The following is a 26602-nucleotide window of genomic DNA, read 5'->3' as shown; positions in this document are numbered from 1 at the left end:
CATACACAGAAAAAAATGTTAATGTTGCCATCTGTTGGTTGTCATGGGAACATCTACCCAGCATAATTGTTAGCCTGGACAGTTCCACAGTATGACATTAAACGTATCTGCAACCTTAACATGGACTTTCATGAGACAGGTTAGTTTTACCCTACTGATGATGTGTTGTTGCAATAGTAATCCTGCACAACAACTTTGTGTCACCTATTGGAATTGGAATTGTAATGTTTAAAGGCCTACACGGTACCACTGTGAGTCGCCTGATGGCAGTGAATGTGGAAATATGTCCAACAGAGAGACGCACGGTTCACAGCAGCTCTATGTTCCTATTATTTCATCTTATTTAGCATTTACATCCTCTCCTGGGAATATTCAGACATCTGCACCTATCATTCCTCCATAAGGCCTTTATATACTCTGCTCTCTACTGCCTGCAATACATGCTACCTACAAAAACAGATCATACAGCTGGTAAGATATGCTCCCACTATTACTATTACAGTATAACTGTAAAACTATAACAGATGACATGTTAAAATGATAGGGCAAGATCAAGTAAGGGATTTGTCTGTTAAATAATCAGGATTATAAATTTTGGATTATTTTGTGACCAGATATGAATTTCTACTGGCAACACTGAAAGCAAAAGGCCATATAAAAGTCATAGGCCAAGCAATAAAAAGGCAAGGCAGGGCAAGACAAGTTCATTTGTATAGCACAATTCATACACAAGGTAATTCAAAGTGCTTTACAGAATAAGAAAGACATTAAAATCACACAAATCAAAACATAAATAATCACCCAATCTGCAACTCTCTCACCCACTCGTTTGCACCCTTTAAAAACTCTCTCTCGCTCTCTTTAAACACTGTCTTGCTCAGTTTAAGAACTTTCCCATTACTTTACAAAAAACTTTCCTGTCACTTCTCAAATACTTTCCTGTCACTTTACTATGTCTAATAAAAGTCCATCAGTCTATGTTTCTTTTGTCATCATAAAATTACCATTAAAGGAAAAGAGTGCAGAATAAAAACCTTTCAGTCGTATGCACAGCTAAACAGAACCATTTTGAGCCTGAATTTAAATATTGTCAAAGTAGAGGCCTGTCTCACATCTTCAGGAAGACTGTTCCAAGTTTTAGCTGCATAAAACTGAAACGCTGATTCCCCATGTTTAGTCCTGACTCTGGGCACCAGCAGAAGGCCGGTCCCTGAAGTCCTCAAATTGCGAGATGGTTCATATGACACTAACATGTCGGAGATATACGGTACTTTGGACCTAGGCCATGGAAAGACTTATACACAAGCAGAGCTGATTTAAAGTCTATTCTTTGAGCTACAGGAAGCCAGTGCAGAGACCTGAGCACAGGACTTATGTGCTCGTACTTCCTGGTTCTAGTCAGGACCCTAGCAGCAGCATTCTGGATGTACTGCAGCTGTGTTAAGGCTTGTTTGGAGAGGCCAGTGAGCAGGCCGTTACAGTAGTCTAACCTACTGGAGACAAATGCATGGATAAGTCTCTCTAAGTCTGGCTTTGACAGTATACCTTTGATTTTTGCAATGTTTTTTAGGTGGTAAAAAGCTGCAGATGTTATTGATTTGATGTGGCTCTTAACGTTCAAGTCTGAGTCCATTATTACCCCTAGATTTCTAGCCTGATTTGAAGGTTTTAGAGAGAGAGACTGGAGGTGACTGCTGACACTTTCTCTATGTTTCTGTGGATGATGATGACTTCAGTCTTGTCTGAGTTTAGCAGAAGAAAGTTGTTTTGCATCCACACACTGATCTGCTGGATGCAGTGGCAGAGTGAATCCACTGGTCTATATTCACCTGCTGCCAGTGAGATATAGATCTGAGTGTCATCTGCATAGTTGTGGTAAGACACATTATTGCTGCGTATTAACTGGCCTAACGGCAGCATGTAGAGATTGAACAGCAGGGGTCCCAGGATTGAACCCTGGGGTACCCCACAGGTCAGGGACATTTTATCTGATATACATTTTCCAATTTCAACAAAGTACTCCCTGTTTTCTAAATAGGACTTGAACCAGTTTGGTGCAGTACCAGGGATGCCCACCCAGTCCCCTAGTCTCTGTAAGAGAATCTCATGATCCACAGTGTCAAAGGCAGCACTCAGATCTAACAGGATCAAGACTGAAACTTTGCCTGCATCAGTGTTCAGGCGGATGTCATTTGTCATCGTTTCTGTGTGAACTCCGCACACCCGACTGGGCGACAGGTGCGTAGGAGGTGAAGCACTTGTCTAAAAATTAAAGAAAAACTCCGGCACACTGTCTCACTCTTAATGCAATTTTATTCCATACAACGTTTCGGTCGCTCTGACCTTCTTCAGGTATGAGGACAGCCCCATGTCATTTGTCACCTTGATAAGAGCAGTCTCAGTGCTGTGGTAGGGTCTAAAACCTGATTGGAAGACATTAAAGGAGTTGTTCATTTCGAGGAAGTTAATAAGTTGTTGGTAAACAACTTTTTCGGGGACTTTGCCTAAAAACGGCAGATTTGAGATCGGTCGATAATTGTTGCTCTTCTTTAGGAGAGGCTTGATAACCGCAGTTTTCAAAGCGCTTGGGAATGTTCCAGATTGAAGTGACATATTAACTAAAAATGTAATGTTTAATAACTAAAAACAATGTGAAGCTTATTTATTATATAAAATAGAAAACACAGCACTATACAGTAGTCTAACATATAATTATATTAATATTTTTATTATAGTTTATTTAGGCCATGTTGATTCTCAATCAACAAAGAAATGCAATCATAGTTTGTGTATTGTAAATCATTCTCACCAATTATTACAAAAAATCAAATTAATAAACTGAAATGTAAAATATCAGTCATTCAGCCTTGTTCGACACAAATCACATCAGTCAAGAATGAAATTCTCAGTAATGGAAATACAAGAGTTTCAGAATGATAAAAAATGAAGACCACTGCCATGGAGATTAACAGAACAGAACAGATCTTGTGAAATAAAAAAATCCCTCAAAGTGTTGCATTTATGATGAAGTTGTTATGAAGTTGTCAGTAGTCTAATCAAGTCCGTTTCGTTTAGCCTGTGTTTTTGTACTGTACTGGTCAGGTGATATGTTGACTCTCTTGATGTTGAGCTCTGCAGCCAGTCCTCTGGCCCTCTGGTAGAAGAACAGGGAGCGCTCTCGGTCCATCAGGAAGTTGTGGTAGATGGTGGCCAGCCGCGTGCACAGCTGCAGCTGTGACTTCTTATTACCCAGGTCTAGAGCAGCAGCCAGAGCCAAATGGTAGTAACCCGCAGCATCAAATGGATCCTAGAGACATAGCACAGTGTTTGAACTAAAAATGTTTTTAAAAAAATATTGAATTGTACTCTTAGTAATGCAGTATTACTATTCGGCTTTAGATTTTAGAATTTAGTGGATAAAACAAATTAGGCTGATGAGTAAATTTTGTATTTTCTTCATTTTGGAATAAGGTCAGAAATACAAAATCTCCCCTCCCTGAACCGCCACCTTAACGTGGTGGAGGGGTTTGAGTGCCCGAATGATCCTGGGAGCTATGTTGTCGGGGGCTTCATGCCCCTGGTAGGGTCACCCATGGCAAACAGGTCCAGGGGGAAGGGTCAGATGAAAAGCGGTTCAGAAGCCCCTTATGAAGAGTGTAAAAACAAGGCAAGCTACGTCGCCCAGACCGGCGTTACCGGGGCCCCACCCTGGAGCCAGGCCTGGGGTGGGTGCTCGACAGCGAGCGCCTGGTGGCCGGGCCTTTCCCCACGGGGCCCGGCTGGGCTCAGCCCGAAGGAGTGACGTGGGGCCGTCCTCAAGTGGACCCACCACCCGTAAGGGGCTGGTGCTTGGCGGCAGTCGAAGGCAGGGGCCTCGACGACCGGATCTCTGGACATGGAGACTAGATCTGGGGACATGGAATGTCACCTCGCTGGGGGGGGAGGAGCCGGAGCTTGTGCAGGAGGTTGAGCGTTACCGACTAGATATAGTCGGCGTCGCCTCCACGCACAGTTTGGGCTCTGGAACCCAACTTCTTGAGAGGGGCTGGACTCTCCATTTCTCTGGTGTTGCCCGCGAGGAGAGGCGGTGAGCTGGTGTGGGCTTGCTCATTGCCCCACAGCTCAGCCGCTTCATGTTGGGGTTCACTCCGGTGAACGAGAGAGTCGCGTCCCTGCGCCTTCGGGTCGGGGACAGGTCTCTCACTGTTGTGTCGGCCTACGGGCCAAACAGCAGTGCAGAGTACCCGGCCTTCTTGGAGTCCCTGGGAGGGGTACTAAACGGTGCACCAACTGGGGACTCCGTTGTTCTCCTGGGGGACTTCAACACCCATGCGGGTAACGACAGTGACACTTGGAGGGGCGTGATTGGGAGGAACGGCCTCCCCGATCTGAACCCGAGCGGTGTTTTGTTATTGGACTTCTGTGCTAGTCACAGTTTGTCCATAACAAACACCATGTTCGAGCACAAGGATGTCCATTGGTGCACGTGGCACCAGGACACTCTAGGTCGGAGGTCGATGATCGACTTTGTTGTCGTGTCATCTGACCTCCGACCGCGTGTCTTGGACACTCGAGTGAAGAGAGGGGCTGAGCTGTCAACCGATCACCACCTGGTGATGAGTTGGATCCACTGGCGGAGGAGGAAGCCAGACAGACCTGGCAGACCCAAGCATATTGTAAGGGTCTGTTGGGAACACCTGGCAGAGCCTTCTATCAGAGGGGTCTTCAACTCACACCTCCGGGAGAACTTCTCCCTGATCCTGGGAGAGGTTGGAGACATGGACTCCGAGTGGTCGTAAGGTCTGCGGTGCTTGTCGCGGCGGCAATCCCCGTACCCGGTGGTGGAAACCGGAAGTAAGGGATGCCATCAAGCTGAAGAAGGAGTCCTATCGAGCCTTGTTGGCTCGTGGGACTCCTGAGGCAGCCGATGAGTACAGGCAGGCCAAGCATGCGTGCGGTTGCAGAGGCAAAAACTCGGGGTTGGGAGGAGTTCGGGGAGGCCATGGAAGAGGACTATCGGACAGCCTCAAAGAAATTCTGGCAAACCGTCAGACACCTCAGGAGGGGTAAGCAGTGCTTCACCAACACTGTTTACAGTGCGAGTGGAGAGCTGCTGACCTCGACTGCGGATGTTGTCGGGCGGTGGATGGAATACTTTGAGAATCTCCTCAATCCCCCCATCATGTCTTCCGAGGAGGAAGCAGAGACTGGGGACCCGGAGGCGGACTCAACCATCACCCTGGCTGAAGTCACCAAGCAAGCTCCTCGGTGGCAAGGCTCCAGGGGTGAACGAGATCCGTCCCGAGTACCTCAAGTCTCTGGATGTTGTGGGACTGTCTTGGCTGACACGTCTCTACAACATCGCGTGGCGGTCGGGGACAGTACCACTGGAGTGGCAGACCCGGGTGGTGGTCCCTCTGTATAAGAAGGGGGACCGGAGGGTGCGTTCCAATTACAGGGGAATCACCCTCCTCAGCCTTCCCGGTAAGGTCTACTCCAGGGTACTGGAGAGGAGAATCCGACTGATAGTCGAACCTCGGATTCAGGAGGAGCAGTGTGGTTTTCGTCCCGGTCGTGGAACACTGGACCAGCTCCATACTCTCCATCGAGTACTCGAGGGCTCATGGGAGTATGCCCAACCAGTCCACATGTGTTTTGTGGATTTGGAGAAGGCATTCGACCGTGTCCCTCGTGGTGTCCTTTGGGGGGTGCTCCGGGAGTATGGGGTCCGGGGCCTTTTGCTAGGGGCTGTCCGGTCCCTGTATGACCGGAGCAGGAGCTGTGTTTGCATTACCGGCAGTAAGTCAAACCTGTTCCCGATGCATGTTGGACTCCGCCAGGGCTGCCCTTTGTCACCGGTTCTGTTCATTATATTTATGGACAGAATTTCTAGGCGCAGCCAGGGGCCGAAGGGGGTCTGGTTCGGGAACCACAGGATTTCATCTCTGCTGTTTGCGGATGAATTTGTCCTGATGGCTTCATCGAGCCAGGACCTGCAGCAGGCACTGGGGCGGTTTGCAGCCGAGTGTGAAGTGGCTGGGATGAGAATCAGCTCCTCCAAATCCGAGGCCATGGTCCTCGACCGGAAAAAGGTGGCTTGCCGTCTCCGGATGGGTGGTGAGTCTCTGCCCCAAGTGGAGGAGTTCGAGTATCTCGGGGTCTTGTTCACGAGTGAGGGAAGGATGGAGCGTGAGATTGACAGGCGGATCGGTGCAGCGTCTGCACTGATGCGGTCGCTGTATCGGTCCGTTGTGGTGAAGAAGGAGCTGAGCCGGAAGGCGAAGCTCTTGATTTACCGGTCAATCTACGTTCCTACCCTCACCTATGGTCATGAGCTCTGGGTAATGACCGAAAGGACAAGATCGCGGATACAAGCGGCCAAAATGGGTTTGTGGCTGGGCGCACCCTTAGGGATAGGGTGAGGAGCTCAGTCACACGGGAGGAGCTCGGAGTAGAGCCGCTGCTCCTACACGTTGAGAAGAGCCAGCTGAGATGGCTTGGGCATCTGCTCAGGATGCCTCCTGGACGCCTCCCTAGGGAGGTGTTCTGGGCATGTCCCACCGGGAGGAGGCCCCGGGGAAGACCCAGGACACGCTGGAGAGACTATGTCTCTCGGCTGGCCTGGGAATGCCTTGGGATCCCACCGGAGGAGCTGGAGGACGTGTCTGGGGTGAGGGAAGTTTGGGAGTCCCTGCTTAGACTGCTGCCCCCGCGACCCGGCTCCGGGTAAGTGGAAGAAAATGGATGGATGGATGGAATACAAAATCTACCTTGTAACCTTTCTGTCAATATCAACCAATCGCAGCCAACCTCATTTGCCTCTCAACCAATCATTTCTCAAGCTATATACATACTGTCTCCTATATTACATGTGAAGAAGAGAAAAAATATAAAAAATAATACCACTACTATGCTCTAATTATACACAAGGATGACCTATATAAAACAGCCCTAGTATACATAGGGCTTCACCTTGACATCATTGAATATAATGTCCCCGAGTGTCTGGTAGACTCCGACATAGTACATGGTCTCTTCGTCAAACTGCAGGGGGCTGGGGCACAGTGCAAGGGTCTTCAGGTAGAAGTGCTCTGCCAGCTCAGACTGCTGCAGACGGTGGTACAGAGCAGCCAGGCGATGGTAGGCCACACGCTCACTCAGACGCTCACCTCAACACAAAACACATCACACTAGTAGGTACTTCTGACAGGTACACACGTGCATATATTTGACAGAGATGGATAACAAGACAACTTAAACTGTCAAATGCGTTTAAGACAGAAAATTATGTTACAATTGCTTAACGTACTTTCCTCATCAAAAACAGACCTGTTTTTGTGTTTTATTCGAGCATGTTTGAGTAACCCTGCATATTTAGACAGCTTTTGTACTCTCTACTGGACCGTTTACTGCATAAGATTCACCAAAGCATAGGTGACCAAAAGTAAGAAAAACTAAATAATATACCAAATCAATTAATTCATCATAATTCATTAATTCTTCATCATGGCCACATAAGGCCACTATGATAGCAAGGAGGGTAAAAGCATGTATATTAGAACTAGAATGTATTTATCGCATGTTTAGGTTGTCCAAAACATTTCTATGAATGTTATAACAAAATCAGTGCCTTGAAGATCCTTGCCCTTGTCAGATACTTTTTATTTGAGGTGATAAAATAATACAGTTTCTAAAATAAATATGTATATGTCAATTTCTGATTCCCATTTTAAGAGGACAAACATTCTGTCCTTTGCATGAGTGCACTTACCTAATGAAATACTTAAATCCAGTGCAGTTTGAGCATACTCCACAGCGTCTCCATGTATCTTCAGATTTAGCATTAGCTCTGTTAGCTTATTACACAGTCTCAACCTGGTGTGGACACTGTTGATCTTTGTCGCAATGGGCAGAGCACGGTCCTGTGATACAAACATATTTCATAGCATACTCATTTGACAGTGACAGTTGAATTAAAGATGTGGAATAATGATGTGGAAATTTCCAGGCAAAAATATCTCTAGGGAGAGAAATGGGTGGCCAACTCTCCACCAGAAAAGTTACATAGTGCTCCTTTAAGTATAACAAATAGTGAATACCCTATAGAAAGTGATAGCCTTGTCCCTGTCCTGTTCACTGTTGAAGAAAATATCTCCAGCAGTTTCGAGGAGACTGAGGATGGACTTGGTGTCTCCGGTGCTCAGGGCCACTTCTTGGGCTGCCTGTCATTCACAAACACAGGTATAAATTTGCTTACTAACTACACCTTCATTGCTCTGGGATCCGACCTCTGACCTGTATGTAGAGGTCCACCAGTTCAGTCTGACCCAGCAGGTGGTAGATCTTTCCAGCTTGGAGCCATCCATAAGCCTCCTTCTCCTTTAAACCCAGGTCAATAAACATGCCCAGGCTACTTTTGGTGTAGTCTAGGGCTGCCTGGTAAGCCCTGGAAGATATTCAATGACCAATAAATCACAAGCTATTAAAGAAAACATAGCATGTTCTTTCAGGTACTTAGTTCTGAGCTATAACAGTGTGGAGTATATCACCATCTTACTTTTTGTTCATTGTAAACCGCAATGTTGAGCTAAATCGGCTTAACAATAGAAATCTGACCATAGATTTCTATTCAAAACTGCAAAATTGAGAGGTCTAGTCTTTGCATAGTGGCATGTCACTGTAGCAAGCAGCAGATGGTGAATATGTGATATTTTAGAACCCTTCATGTACCACATTGCAACTAAATACAGAAAAGTGGGTGGGGATATGGGGTAGGAGAAAATAAGAATTTTCTGAGCACTCAAGCCTCTTATGCAGGACAATACAGGATTACTCAAAAATGCCTGACTCAAAATGCAACTGAGTTTATGATGAGGGAACACTGATATAACATGAAAACATCTTGCTAAGGTTTCACATAAGAATCAAGAGTTTAGTTAAAGTTTGGTCATACTTGTGCGTGCCGAGGCTTAAGTAAAGCAGGCTGAGGGTCTCCATGGCGTTGGCGGTCTGGAGCCTGTCCTCTGTCTTCTGCAGCAGCTGGAGGTGGTGCAGGCTGTAGATGATGCACTGAGCCTGGTCTGGATTCTCTGAGCTATACAGGCCACACAGTTGAGAGGTCGCTTGAAGCTCACCTGAAATCAATCATGTTTATATGTAGCTAAGGACATAAGAATACTGCTATGAAAAGTACAGGTGGGCAATAATGACAAAAAGCATTATGTCAACTTTTTTGTATTATACCAATGACAATATTCAGGCAATCTATCAGGTTCAAATACTGTATGAAAGTGTACAAATACATTAATATTGTATACCTTTCTTTGGAAGATTACACTGTAAGTTCTATTATGTTATTATTGTTATTTTTTAATCAGCTCTCCTTGCTGCCTTTCTTCATAGTTTTGTATTATAGTTGAACATAAAAATTTCTCCAAAACAACAGTTGGTGTACTATCTATTTTTCATCTCACACCTCTAATTAAAATGTTCAATACATTTCAAAATAGATGTGTTTGAAATGCACTGTTTTGTTTCAGCAAAATGTAAACACTTTTAATTTCATTGTGTTACAGTAAAACAAATAGCTTTAAAAAGCAGTTATCTTTCTGAAACCACAACATGTTGCACTCACAGTCTAAAAGTTTTGCACTAATAGACAGAAGCAGGGCCCACTCGTAGCATCCTTTCCCATAATGTATCTGTCCTTGCTGCACATAGAGCTTCCCCAGCTCCAGCAGAACTGTGATGAAGCTCTCCTCATGTCCATCTATGTCCAGCTCAGAAAAGATCTGCACAGCCTCCGTCAGGTGGCTCTGGGCCAGACCTGTGGCTCCAGCTTTCAGACACAGCAGTCCTTACAGAAGAGACAAGTCACACTAGTAAGTACTACTGAACTTGCATTCACTACTGCATCACTACTTCTGCGTTTTCCAACTAGATAAATGCAATTTTTCTACCTACTTGTCTCCATGGAGATGTTATTACTTTGTTTGAGATGTTCCACAGTATGGCATTGGACTTATCCATCTTGCATTTATTCAGTTACACATGTTTTTAATGCAACAGATAATGGAAAAATAAGCTTTCTTAATTGAGTGGGACTGGTTCTCCACAGATCTGGCCTGCTGGTGTCACCTACTTGTCTCCATAGAGATAAACAAATTAATGCCAAACTGTGAAACAATTACATCTCCAAACAATTACATCTCCATGGGACAAGCCGGTAGCAGACTTTCCACCAGAAAGGTTACATCGTGCCCCTTTACGTTTATACATTTTTGTCCGTCAAAATGACTTCTTTCAAGAATCTGCAAGTGAGGTAAATCTAGAAGATACACAATTTAAATCATAGGCAAAGACATTATGTTGTTACCTAGGTTAGCCTGAGCCACTGCCCAGTTTGGGAGGTCTTCATACTCCTGGCAGATATCTATAGCAGCCTGGTAGTTTTCTACTGCCCTCCGAAGGTCACCCATGGAACAGAAAGCAATGCCACACAGATTTAACGCTTCACCTGCCAAAACATGAATAGAGAACGATCAATAACAAGCCTATACATTAAGCTCTTGGTGAATCACATTGTGTACTTATTGAGATTGATATATTTCAAACACAAAGGTATAAATCGAGGTGATTTTTGTGATAAAAATCCACTTGCCTTCTTGTGGAGATGTGCAGTGCTCTGGCATGGTAGCCAGAACTAATTCCAGAATATCCAATGCAACATCAGGCTGACGCTTTTCAATATGAAGCCACGCCAGCCAGATGAGGGCACTGTTCATTTGTGAAATAGGGAGGGAATGTGACGGGGGACTGGTTTCTAGAAGTTCATGCATATATTGAATAGCTCGGTCTAACATTTGATGCTTGCTAAACATCTCACTCAAGCAAACAGTGAGATGATGGCTTAAAGTGTGGTGTCGGCCATTTTGCTTTTCCTGGAACTTGGTCAAGGATAGTACCTCGTGTAAGTAAGGAGCAAGATGACAAGGCATACATGGTTCCTGTTGTGGTGCAAAATGATTTATAAGTTGTACAATGCAACTAAGACTGTCTGTGATTGTTGTTGAAGGGTCTAGGGAGGTTCTCCGGAAAGAGCAAGAGCTGAGGTTAGCCAGTTCAAGTTCATTGTACAGTCCTCCTAATGTCAAATAGCCACCACTCGGAGAAATGGTACAAATTGGGGTATCCTCACAGGAAAGGACAAGCAGTCTTTCAGTATAAGGAATAACTTCATCTTTTTCCTTACGCATCCAATAATGTTTAGCTAACAGATAGTTAGCTCGTGCCTGCGCTTGTTTGTTATTTGACAGAATGGCTTTTTTCAAGATTTGTTTCAAAATGGAGTCTTCCTCTACAATTTCCAGACAAAATGAAAAACCCATTAGCAGGGCAATAAGCCTTTCTGTCATTGGGAAAAAACTGTCTGTGTTTTTCTGTATAAGATAAATTCTGGCAAGGTTGTAGTAAATGTTAGTTAACAATCTGAAATCAGTGAATACCTCTCGAGGGAGGCTCAGAGCTTCTTCAAAGTAGACCCGTGCCTGGCTAAATTTGGAGCGGCCAACACAAAGTTTGCCTAAAAGGAAACAAATCCTGGTTTGCGACCAAAAAAGTCGCTTCTTCCTAGCAGTTTCCCTAGCAACACTCAAAAAGGTTGTTAGTTGGTTTTCATCAGAGTGGCCAGTGAAAGTGGTAGAACTCAGCTGGTCAGGCGTGAGGTGATAAAGAGCACCATACTCCAGACTGTAGTTTGAGTTTTCTAGAAATGTAAACAGTGGCATGAAGTCCTCTGTGTGGTTCTTTCCTTCCACTATATGGGGAACAAAGAAACATGGGCAAGATGCATTTGGGGTCTCTGATGGAGAAGCAGGATCAGTTGGACTGTTTTTTTCTTCAGAGCTCAGACAGAATGTTGGCTCTGGAGAAAGAACTCTTTGGATGTGCAACTTTAATTCTTCATGCTTAGCATCCTCTGTCTGAACACAGTTTGCTAAAAAACAAAATAAATTACACATAAGCATGTATACAGTACTTGATTACATAAAAATGATTACATGAAACACTCACTTTTCTTTCGCTGGTATTCACTGGGCATCTTATCTGCATAAGGTCATCAGAACACATGTATTAGCATACTTTGTTTATAGCTGAAGATATGCTTGGTCATATGTACTGGGTTTTGTGTACCTATAAATACCGGTTTACAGGATGTGTAAGGGGTGTGCCATACCAAGTTTATAAGATTGGCTGAGACTGTGTTTTTTCTTCAATAAGTCCAATGTTTCTTCTATAACTTTGTCCTCTTGTAGCCCAAGAAACTCCGTGTCTTCTCCATCTAGAAAGACATCTTCCGAGCTGCATGACAATACTACAAGTTTAAAATGTCTCAACATGGTAAATAAAAAGCAGAGCTGATGCACCTACTTGTAGGTATCCTCAGGTCTGACCATGTTGGTCTTCACCAGACCCACTTCTCCTGTGCTCTCTTTCCTCCCAATGAACCAATCAAAACAGGACACAAGGAGTCCCATGATGATGATGCGATCATTAGTTGCGATGCTCAGCTCGTCTGGCCCATCTGCGTCATACTCCTCTGTGGCCAGACAGGAACCACGGGCTAAATAACGAAAAAGACAATAATATACAGTTATCATAATCATAATCATTTTCATAATCAGTTATTTTTGTCTGTGTTCTGGCAATTAATTATTAAAGCCATTTTCCTGAACTCACCAAACTGCAAAGGGAAGTTGCATGAGGGTTTCCCATCACCAACTAAAATGCTTTCTGGACAGGATTTCAAAAACCATCTAAAACAAAAGTCATTACAAAGGTCATATTTTATGTGCTGCTGTGCCTCAATACTAAATGCATCTAATGGATTGGATGATATAGGGTTCATAGGGGAGAAGAATGTTAAAGAGATACCCACTGGTTGAAGGCCAGGACAGGCTCCAGAGAGGGTTTAGGAGCAGTGCCTCGAGCTCCATCTGTCAGGCAGCGCACACTCCACCCTGAGCCCAGGAAGGGGGGCTCAAACTGGGCTATGTCTCCCTGCTCCAGGTACAGGTCTCCTCCAGAGGTGGAACTGTCAAACATCTGGTTAGCAGTACAACTAGCAAAAAATGAGCCTGGGAAGAAAGGGGAAACAGGCATCATGTTTTTACTCAGAAATAAATGTTAATGTTTAAATGCCATACACACATACAAACATATAGGCTACATACCCTCCTGCATTAGGATGCATTTGTAAATCAGGTTTAAAATATCTTGTTGAAATGTAACTTCAACAGACATATCTTCCTCCACAGACTGCAGCCAAAGCTTTGGGTCAAACAACACATTTTCTAGACAATGACCCAAGAAACCTGAGGTCAAAAAGAACTTGAGTGAAATAACAAAGCGACTGTAGGTTATGACAAAGAGGGTGATGGATCCAGGACATTGATTGATTTTTTTAAGAGAGGCATTGCCTCTATCAGTGAACAAATGATCAATTACACTGGTCAACACTAAATTTTTTGTCTAAGATTTTTTTAGCTGATTTAGGATCATTTTGATGTGCTGAATCCAAAAATGACATTGGTTTTGCTCATTCAGGTCACCTTTCTGAACTAAGCTACATATTTGTTTGTTTTTTTTTTATTTTGTTTACATGTATGAGTATTTTCACGTCATATGATGCAAAATTCTGTTATATTTCTCACTATAAACAAATTCTGAAGATTTTGCATGTGCCAACTTATGACTAATTGTTTTTTTTATTTTGTTTACATGTATGAGTATTTTCACGTCATATGATGCAAAATTCTGTTATATTTCTGTCGTAACGGTGCGGATAGGACCAAAGGATGCAGACCAGAGCAGTTTTAACAGTGTTTATTTACAGCGGTGAAAATGCAGTCTTTAAACAGGTCACAAGAGCAGGTACAGGAACCGGGGAGCGGGAGACGGGTCAGGCGGGTGCGGTGCAGGTAGAGGCGGGCAGGACAGGACCAGGACGGGGATAGAAGCAGGTGCGGTACCAGGGCAGGCGGATCAGACGAAGACCAGAGCGGGGAGCGGGTGACAAACCAGAGACCAGGACCGGACAGGAGACGAGACGAGCAGGAGACGAGACGAGCAGGAGACGAGACGAGCAGGAGACGAGACGAGCAGGAGACAAGACGAGCTGGAAGCGATACCGGGACTGGAACGTGGCGGCAGGAGCTGGGCGAGTAGAGGCAGGAATCTGGAGGGTGCATAAATCCAAATGAGCATTTGCCGGAAAGTACCATATAACAAAGCTTAGCAAGAAACATTCACGTTTTACACGCGGACGGTCTGGCACCGAGTGTAGACTGCCAAGCCTTCTTGTACTCAGCAGCAGGTGGTGGTGATTAGGCTGATGCACCCCAGGTGTGCACGGGAGGAGTCAGGCACTCCACCCAGCTCCAGACACACAGGTAGGGGAGGGGGAGAGAGCACGGGAGGACAGGGAAACTGACATCATGACAGTACCCCCCCCCTAAGGTCCACCTCCTGGTGGACCCCCAGGCTTGTCAGGATGAGCGCGGTGGAAGTCTCTCACCATGTCGGGGTCCAGAATGCGTGCCCTGGGCACCCAGGATCGCTCCTCCGGACCGTAACCCTCCCAATCGACGAGGTACTGGAGGCCCCTACCACGGCGACGAACGTCAATCAGGCGGCGGACGGTGAACGCCGGGTGGCCGTCAATGACTCGGGCGGGCGGTGGGGGATCGGCCGGAGGGCACAGGTCGCTGGTCCGGACTGGTTTAACCTGGGAGACGTGAAAGGTCGGATGAATCCGGAGAGACGGGGGTAACTGGAGGCGCACCGCCGATGGATTTATGATCCTCATGATCTTAAACGGCCCCAGGAATCGGGGGGACAGCTTACGGGAGTCCGTCTTCAGCGGGACCGTCTTGGCGGAGAGCCAAACCATCTGGCCAGGTTGGTATACGGGCGCCGGGACACGGTGGCGATCGGCCGTCGCCTTAGTGCGCGCTCCAGCCCGAAGAAGGGCCGCCCTGGCCTTCTTCCAGATCCGGCGACAGCGCTGGAGATGGCGCTGAACAGACGGGACGGCGAGGTCCCTCTCCTCCGTGGGAAAGAGAGGGGGTTGATATCCCAGCGATGCCTCGAAGGGGGACATACCAGTGGCGGAACTCACGAGGGAGTTGTGAGCGTACTCTATCCAGGGCAGGTGAGTACTCCAGGTCGCGGGGTTGGCGGAGGCTGTGCACCGTAGGGCCGACTCCAGGTCTTGGTTGGCCCGCTCCGTCTGCCCATTAGATTGTGGATGGAACCCGGACGTGAGGCTAACCGTGGCCCCCAAACCGTCGCAGAAAGACCGCCATACCTGAGAGGTGAATTGGGTCCCTCTGTCGGACACGATGTCCACCGGGATGCCGTGGAGTCGGAAAACATGACTGGTCAGCTGGTCGGCAGTTTCTTTGGCTGTGGGGAGCTTAGGCAGGGCAACGAAATGGGCGGCCTTGGAGAAGCGGTCCACAATGGTGAGAACCACCGTGTTCCCCTGGGAAGGGGGAAGGCCCGTCACGAAGTCCAAGGCGATGTGGGACCAAGGGCGACGAGGAACTGGGAGAGGATGCAAGAGACCAGAAGGGGGTGAGTGGGAGGCCTTGGCCCGAGCACATACCTGGCAGGCGGCGACATAAGCCCGGGTGTCTGTGTCCATCGTGGGCCACCAGAAGCGTCTCCTGAGGAGGGAGAGAGAGCGACCGGCACCAGGATGGCAGGCGAAACGGGAGGCATGGACCCACTGGAGCACCTGAGACCGGACAGAATCGGGAACAAACAGTTTATCTGGAGGGCCGTTACCTGGGTCGGGGTCGTTGGTCTGGGCCTCTCGGACGGTGTCCTCGATATCCCAATGGACCGCGGCCACCACACACGAGGAGGGAATAATTGTTTCTGCGGTGACCGGGCTATCCTCCAGGGCGAACTGGCGGGAGAGGGCATCGGGTTTGACGTTCCGAGATCCGGGGCGGTAGGTGAGGAGAAAGTTGAAGCGGCTGAAGAAGAGGGACCAACGAGCTTGACGGGGATTGAGGCGCCTGGCGGACTGGATGTACTCCAAGTTTTTATGGTCGGTCCAGACGATGAATGGTTGCTCCGCCCCTTCGAGCCAGTGGCGCCACTCCTCCAAGGCCAGCTTTACGGCCAGGAGCTCCCGATCCCCCACGTCATAATTGACCTCGGCCGAGGACAATCGCCGGGAAAAGAAGGCGCAGGGACAGAGGCGGTTGTGGGGGTCGAACCTCTGCGAAAGCACGGCCCCCACTCCCGAGTCGGAGGCGTCGACCTCCACGATGAATTGCCGTGAAGGGTCGGGCTGGTGCAGGATGGGAGCGGAGGTAAATAGTCTCTTAAGCTTCTCGAAGGCTGTCTGCGCCTCAGGAGACCAGGCAAACTGCAAAGCAGGAGAGGTGAGTTTAGTTAAGGGCGAGATAACCCTACTAAAATCCCGGATGAAACGTCTATAAAAATTGGCAAAGCCGATAAATCTCTGGAGCTGTCTCCGGCTGGTAGGAACGGGCCACTCAGTGACAGCCTGGATCTTTTCAGGGTCAGCTCTTACTTGGCCCCGCCCCACAATGAAGCCCAAAAAGCTGACCTCCTCTGCGTGAAACTCGCATTTCTCAGCTTTCACGAACAGTTTATTCTCGAGGAGGCGCTGGAGAACCTGGCGAACGTGCTGATGATGCTCCTGGGGGGACCGCGAGAAAATCAAGATGTCATCCAAGTAAACAAAGACGAATCGGTTAAGGAAATCACGGAGCACATCGTTGATGAGGGCTTGGAATACGGCAGGGGCGTTGGTGAGACCGAAGGGCATAACCAAGTATTCGAAATGTCCCAGGGGTGTCTTGAAGGCCGTCTTCCATTCGTCTCCCTCCCTGATGCGCACCAGGTGGTACGCATTCCGCAAATCCAACTTGGAGAAGATGGTCGCACCGTGGAGGGGCGTAAATGCCGAGTCCAGTAAGGGAAGCGGGTATTTATTCTTTACAGTTATATTGTTCAGACCCCGGTAATCAATGCAAGGCCGCAGGGATTTGTCCTTCTTAGCCACAAAGAAGAACCCCGCTCCCACGGGTGAAGTGGACGGGCGGATGATTCCGGCAGCCAGGGACCCACGGATATAGTCCTCCATTGACTCGCGTTCAGGTTTAGACAGGTTATATAGCCTGCTAGATGGTAGTGGGGCACCCGGCAGAAGGTCAATGGCGCAGTCATATGGGCGGTGGGGCGGTAAAGAGAGGGCCTTGCTCTTGCTAAAAACCTCCCCCAGGTCGTGATATTCAGCAGGCACCGAGGACAGATTGGGGGTGTCTGGGGACGGATCAGCGACAGGAACGGACCTCCCGGCCGGAGGGAGGGCGGACCGAAGGCACTTGGCGTGGCAATCGGGACTCCAGCCCGAAACTCCGCCCCTGGCCCAATCGAAAACAGGGTTGTGGGCGCGTAGCCAGGGGTAACCAAGGACCAGAGGAGAAGCGGAGGAGGACAGGACATGAAACTGACGGTTCTCTTGGTGGTTGCCGGACAGAATCACGGTGACAGGTTCTGTGATGTGAGTGATGTGCCCCAGAAAACGTCCATTGAGCCCCTGGGCATTTAAGGGGCGTTCGAGGGGCTCCAGGTAGACCCCGAGCTGCTCCGCGACTTGGGCATCAATAAAGTCCCTCTCAGCCCCGGAGTCGATAAGGGCGGAAACGCATAAGGTCTCTGTGCGAACGCACAGGGTGGCGCTGAGCCGCAGTCTATTAGAAGAGTCCAGGATGTGTTGCTCGCCCACCAGTACTCCCAGTGCTACTGGTGGGCCCCCCCTTTTGGCCGAACTGGGCAAGTGACCACATAATGTCCGCGCTCACCGCAGTAGAGGCAAGCCCCGGCCAGACGACGCCTCCGTTGACGCTCCTCGGCCGACACAAGGGTCCTGTCGAGTTGCATGGGCTCATCCGGCGGGGGCGGGGCAGCGCGTGGCTCCGGCGGGACCGGTGACCGGCGTCTCTCTCGGCGACGAGCCCGTAGGCGGTTGTCTATACGGTGAGTGAGGGAGATGAGGGTCCGCAGGTCGGGGGGTTCGTCCCGGGAAACCAATTCATCTTTCAAAGTCTCGTTCAGGCCCCGCACAAACACAGCCCGCAGCGCGCTGTCCGTCCAGTCCAGCTCCGCCGCATGTGTCCAGAATTCAATGGAATAATCCGCTACCGTCCTGGAGCCCTGGCTGAGAGTCAATAACCGGGAGGCAGCATTGTCCTGGTAGTGCGGGTGGTCAAACACCAGCTTAAACGTGGACACAAATTCATTAAAATCCAGGCTATCCACAGACGTCTTCATTAGGCGCGCCTCTGCCCACTGGAGAGCTCTGCCCCGGAGTAATCCACATATATATCGGATCTTGGTGGCCCCCGAGCTGAAACGAGAAGGGCATTGCTGGAACATGAACTCGCACTGGAACAGGAATCCGCGACAGAGGTGAGGTTGTCCAGCATACGGCTCCGGATCCGTGCCTCTCGGCTCCGGGAGGCGTGGCGGCGCTCCGGCTGCAGCAGGCGGGGTGACGAGGAGCGCGGCCACCTGGTGGTTAAGCTGTGCCACCTGCTGGGACAATGTCTGATTTAGCTCCAATAGAGTTCGAATGGATTGTTCATGCTGACCCAGCACCGCCTCGGGGTGAGAGTGCGTGAGGCGGCGCGTCTGGTCCGGATCTGAGCCTGCTTGGTCCATAGTGGCCAGACCGTTCTGTCGTAACGGTGCGGATAGGACCAAAGGATGCAGACCAGAGCAGTTTTAACAGTGTTTATTTACAGCGGTGAAAATGCAGTCTTTAAACAGGTCACAAGAGCAGGTACAGGAACCGGGGAGCGGGAGACGGGTCAGGCGGGTGCGGTGCAGGTAGAGGCGGGCAGGACAGGACCAGGACGGGGATAGAAGCAGGTGCGGTACCAGGGCAGGCGGATCAGACGAAGACCAGAGCGGGGAGCGGGTGACAAACCAGAGACCAGGACCGGACAGGAGACGAGACGAGCAGGAGACGAGACGAGCAGGAGACGAGACGAGCAGGAGACGAGACGAGCAGGAGACAAGACGAGCTGGAAGCGATACCGGGACTGGAACGTGGCGGCAGGAGCTGGGCGAGTAGAGGCAGGAATCTGGAGGGTGCATAAATCCAAATGAGCATTTGCCGGAAAGTACCATATAACAAAGCTTAGCAAGAAACATTCACGTTTTACACGCGGACGGTCTGGCACCGAGTGTAGACTGCCAAGCCTTCTTGTACTCAGCAGCAGGTGGTGGTGATTAGGCTGATGCACCCCAGGTGTGCACGGGAGGAGTCAGGCACTCCACCCAGCTCCAGACACACAGGTAGGGGAGGGGGAGAGAGCACGGGAGGACAGGGAAACTGACATCATGACAATTTCTCACTATAAACAAATTCTGAAGATTTTGCATGTGCCAACTTATGACTAATTGTTTTTTTTATATTACAAGTGAATGAAATGGCTTTGACTAGAAGATCTTGCAAAAATAAGCCTGACATATTCTGCTACTTCTGCGGTGAATACACCATTGTTCCTAACAGGAATCAAGTCACAAGTTTCCTAAACTTACCATGCTTATTTTGGCATCAAACTTGGTGACCAAGATAAAGCTTGGGCGCCACACATGGCATGCAAGTCATGCACCGAGTATCTGCGTCAGTGGACTAAAGGTAAGAAGAGTTGTCTGAAGTTTGGAATTCCCATGGTTTGGAGAGAGCCGACAAACCATGTCACTGACTGCTACTTCTGTACTATTGATGTGACTGGGATCAACAGAATGAACCGAAGCAGCCTCAAGTATCCTGGTCTTGAATCAGCACATCCTCCTGCAGCTCACTGTGATGAAATTCCAGTACTTGTCTTTGGAGAAGTTCCTGACATCAGTGATCAATATTCCTCCAGTGTTCCAGAAGAAGAAGAATTGGTTTTTAATGATAATGCTCCATATCCTTTTTCCCAAAAGGAGCTAAATGTTCAGGTTTCCTGAGAATCTGGAATCACTGAGTGATGAGCAAGGGACGCTGGGATGCAGTCATGATGGCTGATTACTGTTGGACTCTGAAGAGAGACATCCCTGCTGCTGAGCATTCAAGGGGTTCATAGAAATAGAAGTTCATGCCCTGAATTTTGCACAATGATAACGTAACGTTCCAATTTACATGTACTTACCTTTACCAATTAACATAACATAACATTTAATTAATACATTCTGTTAGAAAACAATTTTTTATCTCCTAAAACATTTTTTGGATGAGAAATATTAAAGAAAATCAACTGATAATGTCACAAAATTGTAATCAATCGGATTTTTCAAAATCAAATTAGCATAAAAACCTGACCTGATTGAGAAAAATGGATATCATTTTTTTGATTCAGCGGTGCAAATTGGTCCTAATTCAGTTGAAAAAACACAGACTTTCAAAAATGTTTTTTTTGTAACCCAGTGTTATTATTCATTAAACACATGAAGTCTCGCTTTACCTGCAATGCACCCTTGTGTTACAGTTCACACAGACCATGCTTCCGCTCACATACTTTGGAAGAACATACCTATGGTGTAATAAGTGCTGAATTTCCATATTTCCTCGAATGTTTTAAAGGTTACAAAAATAACCTTGTCTTCAGGGCTGATGGAGAACAGATGGGCCGACAGCTCCTGCTGACACACATGTGGGTGAGACCCTGCATGTATACTATATCCATATATGTACATGCTGTGATATCCTTATACAGTATATGTGTTATATCTGTATACAGGCTCTACCATGAACAGAGCTGTGACCTCTTCACTGTATGCCTGCAGCACACGTAGTTTCCCCCTCAGCATTTCCTGTAGCTCCTCTTCAGCAGGAAGACGCTCTGGACCCCTGACCATGTCCAGCAGCAGCGGCAGAGCTAGACGCATGCAGCCACAAATCAGGACCAGTGCACAACATTTTACTGTATAGTGCTGTACATTATCAAGTATTACAAATGGGCAACATACATTAAAGTAATGGTAAAGAATACACAGCAGATGCAATGACACAGTATGATGATATCAAACAAGCTACCCTCTGGTGACTTCTGAACTCACTATGCCACCACTGCCACCCATAATTTTCAACAACCATTAATCTCTATTAACCAAAACTGTATTGTACAATAATATTTTCCATAATGTTTAGAGTCATCTTTAACAAGGATGAACACTACTACTAGTAGCGTTTTGTCCCATAAATAAACACCACTCTGGTTTTATGGCATGGCCCTGGGTACAACCCGTCATCTGTAGTAAAAAATAAAGCATAGTCATCACATATCTACTCAAAAGTATCTAGAGAGATGCTTTAATAATATGCCACAGATTAATAAATGACTTTTATACAAACTCACAAGTTCAAGGAGTAAAGTCACCACATGACTCTCAGCTGACATTTACAAGTACTGACATTCTGTGAAACTTATTATAGACAATGAAGTTTTTATACCCTCTAATATAAAGTAATGTCAATGCATGTACCTGTGGGGGTGCTGTCCTCATGAACAGACAGAGCTCTCTTTAGACTTGGAACATCTCTGGAAAGGCCACGCACTGCAAACACACAGAATGCCAGATTTAAAACACTGAAGATTTCTGAATATTGTATAGCCTTTTTCTGAACCTGAAATGCACCAAATTGTATATTGTTATTGTAATAGCAGAAAGTAATGCAATCCGCCAAATGTTTAAATAGCCTTAACCTTTAAATCTAGTATGCACAAACTGACATTACTGTGGCGTAATGTTTATATAACCTAATAATTAAACGTGCTATTTCTGACCCAAGTCACTGCAGCACTGCTGCCACACTTTGGCTAGTCCACTAGTAGGTAAATAATACAAATCTTTAAGTCATTTGACATTTAATAACTTCAAAAAGCCTATGGGCTACATAATTTCTTCTTTTAAGCGATCACTTCTTATGAGGAGCAAATTACGCGGTACATTTACTAAATGATGTGTGAAGAAAAACAAAACATTAGGCTAATATTTAAGATTTATGCGTCCTACCCATGGTCCCGCTCCTGGAGGTTCTGTGCGGCTGCTCCCGCTGGTGCTGCCCGTCTCCGGAGCTCCTACTGCGGCTGCTGCCCGTCCCCCGACGCGGACCCATGGACATGTCCCTTTTCGCAGGTGTGGAAGAAGAGAGGGCTGACACACGCTACATGCCCCAGATCGTGAATGACTGGCTTGGTCACTCCCCCGTCCCGTCACAGAGGGTCAAACTCCAGGCGACATGCACGTGCTTTGTGGCTAAAACTGTGTAAACAATATGATATCAGGAGCCTAACTTTGGCACAATCTACTCACAATCAAGAAAGCTAATTTCTCTGCCAACTTTAAACTTTATAATCAGAATGTTAAAAAAGAAAGACAGTTTTGCTGCTCATGTTGCAGATATGGCCTACATGAGAAGTAGAAACAGCCAAAGTAATTGATTAATAAATGTAAATGACATTAACGGTATTTATGTATTTTATTTCAGAATGCTATTAAACTTTAAACAGATTTTATATAGGTTTACTGATCTACTACTTTATCTTATGATGGTTACGCGGTAGAGTAAAGCGTGTTGTTTATAGAGGGATAGTGAGTTCCATGCTCTGCTGCATTGCTCAGTCAAACTTTGAGCACAGTTTAGGTCATTTTCTGAAAACAGCCTGCGGTGGTTTTATAATAAAATATATACTTTGGTAGAATCAGAAGAGGGTAGAGGTTTTGTTTAGTGTCATAATAGTAGTGATTGTGCCCTGCCTTTACTTTTTGTGAGTTTTTCCTCAAATATCTCAGGAACACACTCAGCATTTCCTGTCCTCGGTCTGCTCTTGTCAGCACCAGTTTTAAAGAAAGACTTTAAGAACAGACAGACCAAACATAACAACATATAGATCAAAGTGCAGGAAAATGTCTATCTGTCTATAGGCTATTTCTATACATATATTTGATGGCAGCATGTGGACTTGTATTCATTTAATTTTACCAAACAGACAGTGAAATGAATATATTATGCCCTAACTCAATAGGTATTAAATGTTTGATGACATAAAAAGTAAGTTGTAAACATACTAAAATGTGAATAACAATAAATTCAAACACTTTTTCCCACAAAAAGGCAAATGAATACTGGAAATAAGTTATTAGGGTAGATTTCAGGGCTACAATTGTGTCCTAATTATAGTTAGTAGTAAAAAAAGGGCAACTCAAAAGTATTAATTAATTATGCCATTCATATGCCGCTGTCAATTTGGTTACTTTTTTGGCTCGTTGCTGCACTCCACTGGTGATAATGACGCATAGCCATATCAAACACACTTTCCTGTTTAAGCTTCACGTTATTTCAAAATAAAAGTATTCTGTAAATTGAATCGCTTGTGTTCGATTGCAACATTACCACTACGGGTTTAATTTGAAAGTAGGCGACAAGCACATCCGGTGTAACTGTCTCCCTTTAATTATTAGCCCGTTGTGTAGCGAGCTTACCAAAGTCTGCCCAAAATACACTTCTGCTGCCAAAAGAGTCCATGATTCGCAAAAGAAACCTGAGTTTGGTTGATAGTAGTCTCTGTCCGGAGCTCATGGAGCCTCCCGGGTCTGTAGTCCGCCCCGACGAGGACTTATTGGAGCCCGATGAGGAGCTGCTGTGCTCGTTCAGCGACATCACGGAGCACCTCGGTCGAAACATCACTATGGTGCTTGACACGGCGCTCTCCGAGATCCGCCAAATGATCACCATCAGAATCCGCGTCCTGAAGATGGAGCTGCGGGAGAAGAGTCAGGAGATCGAAGCGTTAAAGGCGAGACTGGGCACGGGGCAGGGAGACACTGTGCTCGGGGGAGGTGGGTCTTCAGTGGAACCATGTACAGATCTTATAAAGCACGAACCGGGGTCCAAGAACACCAACGGCACTGAGACCAGGAGAGCCAAAGTGCTTCCCGGGGTCAAGAAGGAGAACATAGACGCTATATGTGACTATCTGATGAAGGACAAGAATTCCCGAGGGTCCGGGGACATAGAGACAGAGCAGAGCCAGTGCAGCACCGACAGAGCGCCTCGAAACGAGTCTGACCCGCCCCTCAGTATGTGGTCTGAACCCGGGATGGCTGGTGCCGACTCAAGTCAGGAGGAGTCCGAGTCCACTGCAGAAGACATCTTCAGCATGCTGCCCTCAGGAAGCAAACGCATGTACGATTATGAGTGGATAGCCCCGGTAGACTACTCCACTGACCTCAAAGGTAATTAAGCTTTTCCCTATGATATAAACACACTATGATATGCATTCAGGTGAAAGATTCCTTGTGACCGTTTTGTGTGCAGTCATGAAGGATCCCGACTGTGAGGATGGACATGTTGCAGAGGGAAGTGAGAAGGAGTTGAGGCCGGACGGAGGCAGTCTGGCCCAGGAGCCACTGTTGAGTGATCAGCAACCGGAGTTTTCCATGGAGCACCCCAGTTCTCCAGGGGAACCCGGAGGTTCTGTGCAGAGCAGCATGAGCAGACAGGACTCTGGTAATATTGCAAATGCTTATGCATTTGACACATTGCACTCCATGGTATAAATGTGTAAAAGTACGTGTGTGTGTGTGTATTTGCAGGACGTGCCTTCCCGACACACTCCTTCATCTGCTCACTCTGTGGAACCTTTTGTCCTGGGCCTGCGTTCCTGGAAGAGCACATTAAACTGATACACCCAGACTCTGTGGAGGCGCAAGCTCTGGAGGCACTGCAGTCCACAGCAGCAGGCTCTGGGCTGGGGGACAATGGCACAGATCTGAACCAGGGGCCCGGGGCCCAAAGAGAGGCCGGCCCTGCACCACAGGTGACTAAGCCCCAACGGCGATGCTTCGGAGTTAAGAAGGAGGTCAGAATTGAGGGGGGGTACCAGTGTGGAGAGTGTGGACGCTGCTTTAACTACCTGGGGAACCTGCGCCAGCACCAGCGCATCCACACTGGAGAGAAGCCCTTTGTGTGCCCTGAGTGTGGGGAGCGCTTCAGACATGCGGCCCGCCTTAAGAGCCACAGGCTGGTGCACAGCGGTAATGAGAGCCCCTTTCCCTGCCCCCAGTGCGGGAAGGGGTTCTCTGTTCTGTCAGGCTTGAAGAGGCACCAGCGCGTCCACACAGGAGAGAGCCCCTACGCATGTCCACAGTGTGGCCGGCGCTTCAAAGAGTTGGGTAATATGTACACTCACCAGAGGATTCACAGCGGGGCCACGCCCTACTGCTGTCAGCAGTGTGGGAGGAGCTTCAGGCACCTGGGAACCTACAAGAGCCATCGCTGCATCCCTGGGGTCCTGGACCTGCCCAGTGGACCCCTAGGCACATCCAGGTCGGAGCACAGCCGGTCTATGGACTCGCATAGTGAGGAGACGGAGCACACAGGCCTAGCACAGAGCACCTGAACACTGGCCTAGATTTAAACTCATTCTTCATGTGCTCTGTCGAAATTTTAGAGTGAAATGGCACTGCTGAGAAATCTGCTCCTGTGTGAAATCATGAGGCACTTTAAACACAAATCACAAGTTTTAAAATCTTTTATCTTAGTCTCTATCTATTCTTGTCCAAAATGGGACAGAACTTTTCAAAATAATTTATTTGTTTGTTTAATCTTAATATAATCACTTTATATGCGTGACATGTTACAAAATAATCACTCCAAAAGGAAAGAAAAACTCTTAGAGCTGCCCTTGGTTTCATAACTGGTACTGACCTTTTATGAAAAACAATCTGTTAATGTCTACTGATTTCAAATGGAAAAGTCCAAGCACTTAACAGCCTGTGATCTAATAAATACTGAACATTGATTGATATTGATAATGTGGTTGTGGCCTTCATTGTAACTTCTAAATTATGCATTAGATTTAGTGTATATGCTTGTCAGCTCCCTAATAATGACAAGAATTAGTCTTATAGGTCTACCACTTAGTACATCCCTTCCCAATTTGGTGCATGTTTTATAATACCGTTTCTATACCCATCGTTCTATGCCCACCACAAGCACACTAACATACTCAAAAGCAAGTTGGGTGTAGCAGTGACACAACAACATTAATAAATTGCTGAGATTTGAACCACCAACCCTCCAGGTGGTGGGTGTCTCATGCTAACCTCACTGCACATTGATAACAATGGAAATTTGGACATTAAAGCATATCTGTATTTTTTGGGGGTGCACTACAGATCATATACCGTTGAAATATAATGCACCTTCTTTATTATTGACAGATGGGACCAAAGCCTTATAAAGTGCATACTACTGCAGTGGTATAGAGAGCATAAAACCAAGTATTTTCTGTATACAGGTTGAGAAGGAAATGCATATGTTTAGCCAATTCAATGACTGTATATGGGCTATTACCTTGTCAGCTCCACAGTGGAGTAATGTAGGGTGTAATTTTTATTCATTCTATTTTTGAGCAATTTCAGACATTCAGACTTAAAAGATACATTTGCTTGAAGTGTCAAAGTGTGGAAATGGGATTCGGACAACAGAAGACTCCAT

General features: G+C 47.0%; 2 protein-coding genes across 2 annotated transcripts; one reads left to right on the top strand and one right to left on the bottom strand.

The window, feature by feature from the left end:
• Window positions 1–2404: 2404 nt before the first annotated feature.
• Window positions 2405–22249, bottom strand: LOC117386367 (SH3 domain and tetratricopeptide repeat-containing protein 1). Its single transcript, XM_033983720.2, has 19 exons — window positions 22114–22249; window positions 21583–21654; window positions 20845–20975; window positions 20631–20736; window positions 13233–13373; window positions 12938–13136; window positions 12739–12815; window positions 12430–12622; window positions 12236–12360; window positions 12073–12105; window positions 10661–11995; window positions 10376–10516; window positions 9635–9856; window positions 8954–9134; window positions 8296–8446; window positions 8100–8222; window positions 7772–7922; window positions 6973–7169; window positions 2405–3307 (listed from the first exon to the last, which is right to left on the bottom strand). The coding sequence occupies exons 1-19, from the start codon at window positions 22220–22222 to the stop codon at window positions 3053–3055; spliced, it is 3942 nt and encodes a 1313-aa protein (XP_033839611.1). The 5' UTR covers window positions 22223–22249; the 3' UTR covers window positions 2405–3052.
• Window positions 22250–23527: 1278 nt separating this feature from the next.
• On the top strand, window positions 23528–25907 carry znf16l (zinc finger protein 16 like). Its single transcript, XM_033983864.2, has 3 exons — window positions 23528–24336; window positions 24419–24610; window positions 24697–25907. The coding sequence occupies exons 1-3, from the start codon at window positions 23625–23627 to the stop codon at window positions 25500–25502; spliced, it is 1710 nt and encodes a 569-aa protein (XP_033839755.1). The 5' UTR covers window positions 23528–23624; the 3' UTR covers window positions 25503–25907.
• Window positions 25908–26602: the final 695 nt, after the last annotated feature.

This window comes from Periophthalmus magnuspinnatus, chromosome 18 (assembly GCF_009829125.3).
Source record: "Periophthalmus magnuspinnatus isolate fPerMag1 chromosome 18, fPerMag1.2.pri, whole genome shotgun sequence".
Taxonomy (NCBI): domain Eukaryota; kingdom Metazoa; phylum Chordata; class Actinopteri; order Gobiiformes; family Gobiidae; genus Periophthalmus; species Periophthalmus magnuspinnatus.
This window is presented reverse-complemented; position numbering and strand designations above follow the sequence as displayed.